The 14,291-nt window shown below is 38.9% G+C and overlaps 1 protein-coding gene across 8 annotated transcripts; it reads left to right on the forward strand.

Annotated features, from left to right (window-relative positions):
* Window positions 1–39: 39 nt before the first annotated feature.
* Window positions 40–13,603, forward strand: kcnk4a (potassium channel, subfamily K, member 4a). 8 transcript variants are annotated; one of them, XM_028008459.1, is made up of 9 exons: window positions 40–305; window positions 2,876–2,953; window positions 3,640–3,779; window positions 5,274–5,542; window positions 8,037–8,154; window positions 8,260–8,420; window positions 9,180–9,366; window positions 11,550–11,701; window positions 11,775–13,603. In XM_028008459.1, the coding sequence occupies exons 4-9, from the start codon at window positions 5,354–5,356 to the stop codon at window positions 12,801–12,803; spliced, it is 1,836 nt and encodes a 611-aa protein (XP_027864260.1). In that variant the 5' UTR covers window positions 40–305; window positions 2,876–2,953; window positions 3,640–3,779; window positions 5,274–5,353; the 3' UTR covers window positions 12,804–13,603. The 8 variants fall into 8 exon arrangements, with proteins under 8 accessions (XP_027864260.1, XP_027864261.1, XP_027864258.1 ...); XM_028008460.1 differs by having other exon boundaries at window positions 2,879–2,953; XM_028008457.1 differs by having other exon boundaries at window positions 2,876–3,779.
* Window positions 13,604–14,291: the final 688 nt, after the last annotated feature.

The following is a 14,291-nucleotide window of genomic DNA, read 5'->3' on the forward strand; positions in this document are numbered from 1 at the left end:
TCCATCAAACATTCACACACATACACACACACAGACACACACCCCGAGCGCTGTAATAGCCTTCTCATGCACTCCGCCTCATCTTTTCCTTCATCTCCTCCTACCCTCATATGATCTGCTCCCCTCTGCCCGAGTGATGCGGGGTCACGAGAACGGGGGAAACACCTTCCAAGGAGAAGACACACACATGCACCCATGCATCCGCACAACACACACACTGAACTCATCGCTCACTCCTGAATGGTGGGAGAAGAAGAGTTTGTGCATAAAGTACAGTTGGATACCAGCGTTTGCCAAAACTCAAGGTAAGAATTGTCTTTTAGAGTTTTTGTTTTTTTCTGTTTTGATAAGGACAAGTGTTTGTTTCTATCATGTCTTCTGTTCTGAGACCTCTTCTACAAATTTTGTCAGAATGTATAAAAACAGTTTATTAATGTGCTGATCAAGCATAGGTTCTCTAAGCAAAGTAACTTCACTGCAAAAAATGCTCTTCTCAAAACAAGTTAAAAAAATGTAAAATTAGACATTTTCCCCATGTTTAAATGAAAAAATCTGCCGGTGGAAGCAGTAGTGTTTATTAATAGTCAAGAATTATTGGCTTAGAACAGTTTTCTACATCTTGCTGAAAAGTAACTTGTATGATTTGTCTTGTTTTAACACAAAACATACTAGAAACTAGACAAAAACACTTAAGATTTTTGTGTTTTTGCAGCGTTAACACAACCGACAGACCCAGGCTTGTTTTTTACAGATTTATCCACATGTTTATTTGTCAGTCTGAGTATCTTCTCTGTTTTTACTGCACCCCAAAAACATCCATCCATCCATCCATTTTCCGTTCACCCTTGTCCCTAATGGGGTCGGGAGGGTTGCTGGTGCCTATCTCCAGCTACATTCCGGGCGAGAGGCGGGGTACACCCCGGACAGGTCGCCAGTCTGTCGCAGCCCCAAAAACATTCTGTCATTATTTTGTTCCCAGAGCATGAAACCAGAACTCCAACCTGTGATCTCCTCCTGACGTCAGGGTTAGCTCTCTGTTGAATACTTTCAGGCCAGATTATGTCTGAAGGGCCTTTATTTTTGACCTTAGTGGTAAATTCTTGCATAAGAGACAACATTTTCTCCCACAGTCGGTCATCTCGGTCTTTGAGGGTTTGTCTGAAGTTTGTACAACAGCCGTGCCACTAAAATCCTTTCAAGGCAGCAACTTTTAGTTTGGGTTTCTTTGCTTTTGGTTATAGCAGTTTCTTCTTGTTTTTTGCATTTACGTAGTACTGTAAATACCATCTGTTTCCGTTTTGTATTATCATTCAAAATGTTTTTCCTGCAGAGGTCTTAACTCCCCCTGAGACCTGAAATCTCATGAGATATTATTAAACTGCACAAAACTCCCTAATATGGTAACGTGGGGATTTATAGTGCTTTATCTAAATATTTATTTTAATGGCTTAAAGTCATTTTAAATGACTATGGTAAACAGAAAGTCTTCTAAGACAAAATTGATCTTTTCTTAGAAAAATCATGTTTATTAAAGTCTTAAATTCTTGAAAACCTTTGGGAATAAAGTTTATTTGTGGTGATTTCTACTTTTCCCCTTTACATTGTACATGGCTAATAAAAAAAGGAGCATCTTCCCACAATCATCCTTATGCAGAGCCTTGCAAAAGTATTCATACCCACTAACATTTCCACATATTGTCCCATTACATCCACAAACGTCAATGTCCCAATACCTTATTGGGATTTCATGTGATAGACAAACACAAAACTTCACATCCCTGTGAAGTGGAAGGAAATTTTATTTTACAAATAAAAATCTTGAGGTGCTTATATGTGTCAGCCCCCTTTACTCTGTATATACCCTGTTCAGTATATTTTCTCAAAAGGTAGCATCAATGAGTCATGAAAGTAACCAGATTGATAACTCTGGAGGAGCTGTAGAGATACACAGCTCGGGTGGGAGAATCGGGTTGCAACTATTAGTCATGCAACCTTCAAATCTATTTCTTTTTAGTAATTGTTGAAACAATGGTCTTACTTAAAGTTATGTATATTCTGGTCAGATTAAGATAAAAGTAAATGTTTGGTCTATGTCTGGAGGGAAACCCAGCACTGCAGCATCATGCTGTGGGGATGTTTTAGTTCAGCTGTAACAGGGAATCTGGTCAGAGATGATGGGAAGATGGACGGAGTTAAAAACAGAGTCATCCTGGAAGAAAACCTGTTAGAGGCTGAAAGAATAGAAAGGAGGTTCACCTTCCAGCAGGATAAACAATCCTGAATTTACAGCCAAAGCAACACTGGAAGGGTTTAGATTAAAGTGTTTTCATGTGCAAAAATGGCATAGTCAAAGGCCATACATAAATCCAATTGGGAATCTGTTGCAAGACCTGAAAATTGATGTTCAGAGACAATCATGCACTCTAGTTTACTTTCTGTTTACATGTTTGCCCATTACCTCGCTGCTCTAGCTCATGTAATCCTCAAGGTTTGTGGAGGCACAGTGGCAAAATGTGGAAATGTTGTACAAGTATCAATACACTATGTATACACGGCAAAAACACAAACTTACAAAGTATTGGTCTTGTTTCTAGTACAAATATCTTTGTGCCCTTGAAATAAGACAAAACTAACTCACAAGTAACTTTTCAGCAATATATAGAAGCTTGTTTTAAGCCAATAATTCCTTAATAGTGATGGAAAAAGTACAAGGCAGATTATTTTATTTGTAACATGGGAAAATGTCCCATCTGCCAGTGGAAGTAGTACCTTTTAATCAATACTAAGGAATTATTTACTTAAACCAATCTCCGATATATTGCTGAAAAGTTACTTGTAAGTTAGTTTTGTCTTATTTCAAGATTTTGAGTTTCAGCAGTGCAGTGATTCTGAGGGACTTTAGATGTGGAGTGGCACAAACTGAGCTTATCTTTCTGCAGTCCAACACAGTTTGGTAAGATTTGTCCCGTCGTAAATGTAAACCTAAGAATACCTCGTTTATAACTGGCCCTGCCTTCATGTTTCTTTCCAAACAGCTAAGCTCCTGATTTATTACCCCACCTGCACTGATGTTTATCTCAAGATTAGTTCTCAGTTTGTCGACCTCCTTTCTCCAACCTAATAGCTCAGCACAATATCAAAATGTGCCAGCGAAGGTTTGGACAGTGATATAACCAAAAACATCTGTCAGGGCTGGTTAGCAGGAATCCCCATGCAAAACAAAGACAGCAGTCCATTAGAGCAGAATGCTAACAGTTGGCCTGGCTCTGGAAAATCTCAGTACACTGTCAGAGTCCACATGGCGGTGACCGGGTCCACTCTACCTGGGCCGAGCAGCTCCTAAATCCCAGCCCTGTTTGTCTGAGCGCATGTCTCTGAGGTAAACACGGCTCAAAGAAAAGCACGAGGAGCCAAGTGAAGATAAGAGATAAACCTGGTTTTTGATTAATGCTGTGTGATGTTTCTCTGGAAGCTTGGCAGAGTCTAATCATCTTAGAGGCCGCTGGCAGGGTGGCCTGCATTTTGTCACTTTTGCACCAGTTTTTGTGATAAATTCCCTCCAATAGTGTTCAATGGAAGAGCTTTAAGAGAAGCTGGAAAGTGTTTGTGTACTGACGCGTACCTTTGTGTGTCCACAAGTGTTTAAATGGCTTAAATGGAGCAGAGATGGAGCCACACTTCTCTTCTGAGCGCTGAAGGTACAACCAGGAAAAGATTATTTTTCTCCAAATGATCTCTGAAGGTTTAACATGGGATGAGCCTGCCATCGGTACATTAAGGTACAGACTCACTTTCCTGTTTTGTTATCAAGTTTTCTTATTATGTAGAGGCAAAGTTTGGAAGTAACTAATTACATTTACCCAGTCACTTTTATTTGAGTAGCTTTTTGAACAAAATACTTACTATACTGTATTTTTTTACTTGAGTAATTTTTTAATGAAATATCAGTGCTTTTATTTGAGTAAAATGTCTGGGTTCTCTACCCACTGTGAGTAACTTCACTAAATGAAAAACAAGCTTGTTTTAACCAAAATATCACCAGACACATCTGCAGTTTTTGTTCAAGTTTCATTAGTTTTCTATTGAAAGAAAATGATTTGGAAAACATTTTTAATTAATGTTAGAAACATTAATTAATGTTATATTTGAATTATTTTAACTTTTGTTCCACATAACTTTATAATTTGGTCTGTCTGATGTAATTTTTAAACTTAATGATTGATGTTACTCAGTATTTGAATTGCCTTTTTAGCAAATACTTTTTTTCTCTTAGTTGAGTACAATTTGTTGCTACTCTATCCATTTCTGGTAACATAAAATTCTTGAACGTTGGAAAATATAATTTTTCTCTTTCTGATTTATTTCCTTTTTGGCATTTTATGGTTTCAGATAGTCAAAGAAACTTCTATTTTAAAGTTAACCTGAGTGAATACAGCATAGAGGATAGGGTTTCTGTCACTTTTGTTCTTCCACTTTTTAAATTCTAAGGACTCTGTCCAACATGCCTTCGTGGTCAGTTAAAGGAAAGGACAGAAAATTAAGTAAAATTTAAGAAGTCACTGACTGAGATTATTTCACAAAGATTACCAAGAAAAGCTGACTTCTTGGAGAAAAATGTAGAGAAAATAGAATCTGTTTAAAACTTCAGCACAGTGCTGTACTTGTACTATGAGAGAAGCAATAAAGGGATCATTAAGATATTCGTTTTACACCACGGTACATTATCTCTCTTCTAAATTGAGCCTATGAGGATACAAGCTGAAAACAGCCCAAGATGTGCTACAATCTCACATGTTTTCAGCAATAAACACTAGAGCCTTGGTGTCTAACACCATTTATGTAGTAATAACGTTTATGGAAACCTATTGTCTTCTTTAAAGCATTGCTTGTTTTCCCAAAATAGGAAGAAATTGTTCTCCACCGTCAATGACTTTCTTAAAACTTTCATAAAACTTCGGTTGACGTTAAGAAGTAGACAGAAAAGTCATAATCTTCCTTTCATACAAAATGGAAAAAAGCTTAAAAAAGAGCTTCAAAAATGTGATTTATTTTTAAATAAAATTATAAATTACAAATAAAATTAGGGGCAAAAATTGGGAGCTATTTAATGCAATAGCTACAAATTTACCCATTTGACCTTGTCTGATTATAGTTTGACTCACAGATATAAGAAGAGTTTTTGTTTCTTCCCAGAACACTTGTCCACCTTGTTTGTATATATCTGCACTCATGCATTCAGCGCTTGTCTAAAGGAACTTCCTGTTTATGGCCAGCTGCATCCTGGTGCATCCTGACTGAGACCCCGGACCATCCCTCAAACCCTGGAGGGGTAGGGGTGACGAGCAGGAGAAAAATGCGATGCACCACCCTCACCACCTTGCTGACGGGGGTCATGCTGTACCTGGGCATGGGAGCGCTCGTTTTTGTCACCCTGGAGACGCCAAAGGAGAGCAAGGCACATGTGAATCTGCTCAAGGCCAAGCAGGACTTCCTCAGTAACAACTCCTGCGTCACTGAGGTTAATTTACAAGAGCTTGTGAAGGTATCGTCAGACACATGAAGAAAATATTTCTCCTGAGTTTCCTGTTGTTTACCTGCACTAATTTATGGCGCAAATCAAATATATATATATTGGTAGACTTAAAATAATAACCTATATAAATACTAATCAGTATGTTTCTGAGTGTGTTGAAGGAGGCCCTGCTGAAGGACGCAGAGACAGCCGGCACCAGTTCTAATCAGACGGCTGCTCAATTTGGAGCTAAATCAAACATAAGAGGGTCACACATTTAAAGGTGGTTTTGCACCTAAGGACCTGGGTCCAATCCGCCCCAAATTTCTTAATGTCTTATTATTTTCCCTCCAAAACATATATATATATATATATATAAAATCCCAAATGAAATACAATTTAGTTTGTGGTTGTAACATGAAAAATTGTGGAAAAACATCAAAAGTTATTCATATAAAAAATAAAATACATTGTACATATATACATATATGCATATATATATATATATATAAAACAGAAAATCACCAACTGTCAAAAGCAACGTAACAGAACGTAAATCATCAATAAATGTTGTATAACTGTGGCTACATTTAATGTCCTTTAGATAACATAATGACCACCTCATCACATGTCTGCGCACACATGTTATGAATCATTCTCACATGTTTTTCTCTTTGAATCTTATCTAAATTAAAGCAGACGGTGTTTGCCTGCAGCCTAAAAGTTTTTCATCACATTCTTTCAAAACAGTACAGCATAACTTTCACCAAATAAATCTCACTTATGTAGTATGTCTGTACTATGTAAAGGTCACTGTTGTCCTTTACTCATTTTATTGACATATTTCAATAAATATTTAGATCTACACAGGAGCTCTTGGTTGTTCTGCAAAACAAGCCCTACTGATTACTGCAATAATTAGGATCTTCAAGGTTTTAGTTTTTATGGACATTAGATATTTAATCCTTAGAAGATTGGAAAGTGTCTTGCATTGTTTTCGTCAAAGAATAAGAGACTTTACAATATTTGGAAACACTCTTGAAAACCATTCTCTGGCATTTTCAGCTGTCCGCTGCCGCTCTATGTTAATTACATGGCATCTCATCAGAACTGAACAAAAAGATTTGAATGAAGAATGATGGAAATTCAAGCTTCACAGAGAAGGAAGGCAACGGTGATATGAGCATTCATCGTGCAGAAACTATTTGGGCTCGCTTGCACGGGGAAAAACACCGTTGCTTTATGATGCCTGTCAAAAAATACGACTCTATTAATTTGAGTTACAACAACCACCTGCAATCTTTTCTCTGAGCGGCGCCCTGTGATCTACTCTGGCATTTTTCTAAAAAAACGGGAAGAGAGACGAGGACACTGCAAACAGAAAAGCAGACAGGAACAGTTTACAGCGACAAAAATAAAAACGCACCTGCTAAAAATCCCAGAATTTTGTGATGTCAAGAAATCTTCAAGAAGACATCATCGAAAATATTTTCCTACCTTTTGTTATGTGACACGAATCCTGTTCAGTAGAGCTGAAATATTTTATTTTGTGCACCTTTACACTGAGTTTCAATTTCTATCTAATATCTAATACATTACATTGAACATAATTAACCTTAAATACAGTTCAACTCTTCGTGTAAGATTGTCTTCACCTCTGCCTCTTTTAGTTAAAGCCATGGTTTTTAGAGGAGTTAAAAGGCTCAAACTGTATAAATATATATTATAAAATCTGGTCATTCTGGCTATAATCACAAAACCTTCTGGTAGAAAACATCAGAGTTTGATTAATTTAAACTAAAGTTTTTGTTTCGAATGCCAACATGCAATTTTGGCACACTCTGGGCTTACTTTTCTTTAAATGGAACAAAGGTCTTTGTCAAAATAAACGAAACTATGAACACTTCCTAATACCAGTGAATTTTGTACAAGAACCTATGTTTTCTTTTTTTAATTTCACTTTCAGTCAAAGAGAAAATGATGTTATCAAAGGGCCTGAACAGATGCCAAATCTAAATCTGAGAGAAACTTTGTGGGATCGACTACAAGAGATGTCCTCACAATCTGTAAGATTTGGAGAACAAGCCAGAAAGGGAAATATTTCCTCGTCAATATGTTGCATGTTGATCGCCTCCTACTTCAGAAAAATTATAATTATCTGGTGAAACATGTCACAATAAATTAAATTAAATAGATTCCATTTCTGCTGATCATACCAGATACATTTTGTCGATCTGTAGTAAAACAAAATTGCAAAAATATTGATATTTTTGTACAGGATCATATTACACTTATAATAATTTTTATTTCACATTTTTATTAGTATGTTTACAAGCAAAACAACAAAGATTTCCCCATCTGCTGTTAAATATTTCACATTTTAATTTATTGCTTTTATTTGAGTTCATTTCACTGTGGTTCAGTAAATTTGAATGTGGAAGGAGGAAAATTACAAATAAAGCTACAATGAGTATATTTTCGCAAGAACTGGTCATTTACACGTGAACTACATGTTGCTTTGCAGGAACTGGTATCTGCTGTCGAGGCAGGCCTGGACATAAGGAACCTACCTGCCAACCTGACCAGCCGCTGGGACATGGGCTCCGCTTTCTTCTTCTGTGGTACCATCATCACCACCATAGGTAAAGAGCAACAAAATACATCTATCTGATTGTCTTAACTAATGATCTCTCTCAAATATTTGCAATATCGATTCAGAGTGTGATGTTTTGTTGTGTATCTACCAGGCTTTGGGAATCTGTCCCCTCGGACGTGGCTTGGACAGCTGTTCTGTGTGTGTTACGCCCTGGTCGGTATCCCCATGTTTGGCATCCTGCTTGCTGGAGTGGGTGATCACATGGGCACGGTGCTGCGGAGAGCTGTGGCCAAGATTGAGAACCTGTTTTTGGTGAGAATGGTCTGTCCTAATCTAAGGTTTTTTTGTTTACCCTGGGAGGTTTCTGCACCTCTACCTTCAGTTTTAGCCTTACTTTGAGGAGAAAACAACATCCGGACAGTCATCAGCTAAAATGCAGTTAAGAGCTATTAACAGCACTGCTCAGTCACAGGGTTGCCATGCTTTGGAACAGTTTAATCTGGACCAGCAGATCTTTTTTGAGAAGAATTATGCACAAACTCAAAAATCTGTTTTTTAATTATTGATAAGAGAGTGCTTTACAACTTTTGTAAGTTTGTGTTATAAGCCCTGTAAGCCCCTATTGTGCTGTAGATCATTTTATACCATCTTTAAGCAGCAGATGAGGCAAATGTGAATCTAAATTCAAACTTTATATGGTTCCATGTCAGCTTTCTGTTGCGTGAGTTTTCCAGTGAGCAATTTTATGCATTCTCACATTTGAATGCAATGCCTCGAGGGTTATTGTTAGAAATGGGTGTCCATGGTGGTTTACAGACTCATTTTAAACACAACTCACCCATGAAAAGAAGAGGCATGTGGGAGGACTGAGTGGCTTACTCCGCCTCCTGAATCCCATCTGCTAGAAAAAGGATGCAAAGATTTAATAGAACAAGATGCATTTCTGTATTTCAACATTTTAGCTGAAGTATAACTGGACATACGCTGCTTATTAAACCAACACCACAAGTCTCCTTAGACACCTCTAAGTCTAAACTATGTTTAAATCTGCTGTTGCTGTCTCTCTTGCAGAAACGTAAAATCAGGTCCACAACTGTGCGTGTGATGTCAGCAGTTCTCTCCATCCTTATTGGCTGCTTGATTTTCCTCGCTGTCCCGACGGTCGTGTTTCAGAAAGTGGAGAGGTGGTCGTTTCTGGAGTCGCTGTATTTCGTGGTCATCACCCTTACCACTGTTGGATTTGGAGACTTCGTACCAGGTGCCGACAAGCGACTTGTGTTACTTTCTGGCCACTGTAGTCAAGACTCACTCAAAAAATCACAAGCACCAGGTTGCAAAAAAGAAAAAGTACATTTTTTGATAAATTGTGAGTAATGGCACTGCAGCGCACAAATCGGTAAAAAGGTTATTTAATTACTGAAAGCTTCCAGGTTTTATATCCATGTTGCTATATGTGAAATGCTAGAAGAACCTGCTAAGTAACCACAGTAACCCGCTGGGTCAGGTTGCTATGGTGATTCAAAATTGTCTGTGGAGCAGAGAGGAAGGGTGATGATATGAGACTAAACTAAACATTAAAATTATACAGAAAAATTATACATCGCTGGAGGCAGGTTTCTGCAACCTGAGACGCCTGCAACTAATTTTTTTAAATATGTTTGTTTTGTATAGAATTTTTGATATTAATTCCTCTTTTGTCATGGAATAATTGAATTAAATTTCCACAACAGAAGATAATTTTGTTGACTTATTTTTTCTTGTCTTTAGATTGGAAACACAGAGTTTTATGTTTTTCTTTATTTTAAAACATAAAAATGGAAAAAAACAGAGGTTCTTCAAAAATGACAACAAAACTTTTATAGTAATTTATCTATTTTCCAAAAGGGCACACATAAGTTGTGGCATTAAATGAGTTTTATTTCATTAAACTGGTGAAAAGGGTTCTTTGGATTGCAATGGCTGCAGATCTGCCTGCCCATGGTTATAATATGTGTCATAAAATATGACTATTACTCACACCACCAAAGCCTCTTCGTAACAACAGATTGCTATGGTGATGCCTGCTTTTTTCGTTGCAAAAAGTAAGTTCAAAGGTGAACCGAACCAGAATCTGGAAATGTTAAGCCTGCGACAAACATTTGCTGTGTGTGAAAATTAAAGAATATACTGCTAACATGTCTTGAACCCTAATTGGCCACATTTATGATGCTTGACAATACTTTCCTAATTGCAGTTGCACCATGCAATTCCTCTGAGCGCCGTTTCCTTTTCAAGGTTATATAAGAACTACCAACCTTCTGAAGTCATGTGTGCTGTCTCAGCCGCACTTCAGAACAAAAAGAAATGGTGGATATTTCTTGTGGTTGCCACATAATGTTTTATGTTTCAGATCTTCAGTGGAAGGCAGGGCATGAAATGGCTCTTGTTAACTCAAAATAACATCTCAGATCTTTGTTGCTGACGGTAAACATTGCTATCAGACCATCAATCACCAAAGAGGCAAGAAGGAGCTTCTAAAACGAACACGCTCTTTGTTGGTAAAGATTTGTGCTTAAGTGGTAAAACAACAATGACAGAAACATTGTGCTGAACAGAGAATAGTAGGCTTTGGGATGAGAGGTGAAATGTGTTTTAGAAACAAGAAAAGTTCAGGGGTCTCTTGCTTAAGCACCTGGGATTGTCTGGAGGAGTGAGGATCTACTCATCCAGGATCTTTACTGATCTTTCCAGGCTAATATTTATTTCAAACATACGGAACAATGCTGATTTGAGCCCCATCTCGCCAGATTAACACCACCCCACAGTCTCCTAAACCTGCTTAGACTTTGAACCATGACTTTAATACATAAAATCTGGAAAATCTTAGTAAGTGTGAAGTCACTTCTAACCAAATTGTGCTCTCAGTAATCTCCAAGATAGGTTTCCACTACTGCTTTCTATCTTACCACAACAATAAAGCTGTAGATTTGACATCTGTGTGGAGAGGTTTTCATAAAATCTATAGTCTGCTTATATATATAGGAGGTTTCTGTGCCTCTAACATCAGTTTCAACCTTACTGTGGAAAAGAAATGTCATCAGGAGTTTCATCAGCTTGCTAGAACATACATGTGAAGTGTGTTTCTGATGTCATTGCGAAAAGGTGATGTTCTCACGTTTAATGGAAAGTTTTGAGGGTTTTGAGTTGGAGATCTTGCAAGTTTGCTCATTTGGGAGTGCTTTGCTCCCAAAATACTACTCCTAGTCATTATGTGTATTTTCATATATATTTTAAGAGCTGCTGAACTAGTAGTGGGATAAAAATGGAGACAAATTTGGAAAATGACAAGAACCCATGACATGATGGGTAATCTTTGTTGGTATACTTTTTTTGTCTTTTTTTTATTGACTGCAGTTAACCAGGTAAATATAAGACCTTCCTAAGTCCAGCATTTTTCTTCAGGTGGAGGTTATGAAGGTGGGACGATCTTCAAGCCTCTTGTGTTGTTGTGGATAGTGTTTGGCCTGGCCTACTTTGCCTCCATCCTCACCATGATAGGCAACTGGCTGAGGGTTCTGTCCAAGAAGACGCGCGCTGAGGTGAGAGCTATTAAGGTCAGGAAACTGAATAAAGAGAGACATGAAGCATCATTTCCCCCTTGCCATTGTTTCCTTCTGTTGCTTTCAGATGGAGGAGTTAAGGGCCCACGCCACGGACTGGACCCAGAACATGGACTTCCGTATCCCAAACCCTCTGGAATTCAACGACCCTTTCCTTCTTCAACGCCGGCGTTGGAAACGCAGTGAGCGACGCCGCATCCGCCGGGGAGCCCACGGCACCCTGGGACACTGGGTTCGAGGCACCTCTGAGAACGGACACTTGCCGAACCGCTGGGCCGGCCTCTCCAGCTCCATGTGCCAGCTGGAAGGTCAGTCCTCTCTAGAGAGGGCTCCGGTGGCCAAGCCTCGGCCACGGGGCAGCGCAGCTGGAGACCCAGCAGTCCCAAAAGCAGCTCTGGGGAGCAGACCAGATGCTGCTGTTGGTGTTCAGGGACAAGGAAGGCCCTTTCACCAGGTTCTGACCCGCTCGTTCTCCCTCCCTGTGGCCCGATCCACCTCAGAGCTGGACTCCACAGGTACAGCCATGCAGGAGGGCTCCCTCTATGAGTCTGTGTATGACTCCCAGTCAGATGGCTCATCGGTGTCTTTGACATTCTCAGTACTCCACAGTTTCCTAGGCTCTCATCCCTTCAGCGGCGTGGAGGAAGGGGACTTGAGGGGCTTACAAATAGCCACAGAACATGAAAAAGACCAAAGCATTTCACAAAAATCTGAATCTGAACTTAACAGTGCCTGCGGTCAAACCCCACCTCAAAGTTTTCCCTCTTGCTCCCCTCCTCCCACGCCTGAACTGCCCCCTCCATCCCCTCAAGGCACTGCTGCCTCCTCATTAGACTGTCAGCTGCTGAATTTCTTCGGAGAGAACTTGGCCTACATTGACGAGTCTTCAGACACGCTCAGTGACCTCACTGAGCCCACAGTAAGCAAAGAGAAAAGGAGACATCTCCGCAAGCCCAGGCGGAAGAGCATAAAGAAACGACCGACACACAGGTGGAGCCCCCTGCAGGTGAGAAGGCTCAGCATGCAGCCACCATCTAATCCCCCAACACCTCCTCCAGAATGCTCTCCTTCAGACATTTCTCTAGCAGAGACCTAGACAGATTCAGCTCCTGGCCTTTGATGGCCCCCTATAAATATAGCATTGAGGCAAAGTTTGTGTGACAAACCTTGACGCCTTGCCATGCTGCATCTTGAATCATGAATTTATTGAAGGTCATCAATGAAGTCAACTCCCAAACTTCAACTTCTTTATATTTTTGCTAAACAGCATCTGGACTGACTCTTCTGTTCCCTACTGGCGCTGATAGTTTAAGGGTTGATTCATGTTTACATCTTATGCCGACTGTCATATTTATGTTAAAAAAAAGACTCCATGTAAACCAAGGTTCATATTTCATTAGTTGCATTTTTCCTTTTAACATCACACATTATCTGATACAGTCATTCTGAAGTTTCAGCTCTGTAAACACTAAGATTTCCAAGAACCGGCTTACTAAAAAGAATTGTTTCTAAAAACATACTGAAACAGTGATACAGTACTACTTGTACTTTTCCAGTTTGTTAAGTTTTTCATTCAGACAAACATATTCTTATCCATTGCCACTGCCTGTTTGGATGAAAGCTAAGACTTAATTTTGTATTCACTCTGATGTTGGACTTTCCGAGATGGTTGGAAAATACGCAAGGAGATTCCCTGAAGTCTAAATCCAACACAAAAGTGAAAATCCAATATGGCTGCCTCCTGTTTAAATAATACATACATAAATAAATGGTTTATTTGCACCTTTTTGGACAGTTTATTTCTCATACAATCTTTAACACACACCTATAAATATTCGTATAACCTGTGGTTAGTGAACATGTTTCTTTGGTGCTTGAATGAACAGAAGAATCTCACACTGGTTTTCTGACTTCCAACTAGGTAATTGTGAAGTTGGGTTCCATGTTATTGTTGGTTAGTTCACTGGTTTTAGCATCATTATAAACTAGCTCTCAAAATATTGGGGTTGACGCCAAACATTTCTGATTGTAATACAGCAGAATCTTGAAACCCTCCTCTAAAATATTTAAAGTTTTTCAGCCTTTTACTCAAGGTGGCATTAAAAAGTCTTAAATTTAATTTGCTGAAACCTGCAGATATATGTCTAGTCTTTTGAAGCCTCTAACACAGTTTCTTCCAGGACTTTCCTGTATGTGACTCGATCAATCTTCCCGTCATCTCTGTCCTGCTTCTCTGTTCCTGCTGGGACAGGAAAAGCGTCCCACAGCATGATGCTGCCACCAATGTGATTGACAGTATGCTCACAGTAAAAGTGAGTGTCAGTTTTCTCAGAGTCATGTATTATTATTTTCTTCTATATCATATTTATGTGTTACTTTTCATGGTTTATTACTTAAAATCCCAATAAAATAGATTTAAGAGGTGGTTGTAACATGACAAAAGTTTAAGTATTAATTCGATGTTGAAGAGTTGAATATCTGGGGTTCTCTTGTTGCTTAGGTTTTAGCGTATTAACTAAACTTTCACTGTGTCAAAGCTTGTACTGGAAACCACCCAGTTAAAACAGGATAACATTCCCAGGGC

The sequence above is a fragment of the Xiphophorus couchianus genome, chromosome 23 (assembly GCF_001444195.1).
Source record: "Xiphophorus couchianus chromosome 23, X_couchianus-1.0, whole genome shotgun sequence".
NCBI lineage: Eukaryota > Metazoa > Chordata > Actinopteri > Cyprinodontiformes > Poeciliidae > Xiphophorus > Xiphophorus couchianus.

Bases quoted from the DNA above. Each gene is read 5' to 3' on its own strand.
- kcnk4a (XM_028008454.1), top strand. From the start codon at position 7,336: ATGCAATTTTGGCACACTCTGGGCTTACTTTTCTTTAAATGGAACAAA. The intron at 7,579-8,036 runs GTAAGATTTGGA...GTTGCTTTGCAG, and splicing joins AAGAGATGTCCTCACAATCT to GAACTGGTATCTGCTGTCGA. The intron at 11,702-11,774 runs GTCAGGAAACTG...TGTTGCTTTCAG, and splicing joins CTGAGGTGAGAGCTATTAAG to ATGGAGGAGTTAAGGGCCCA.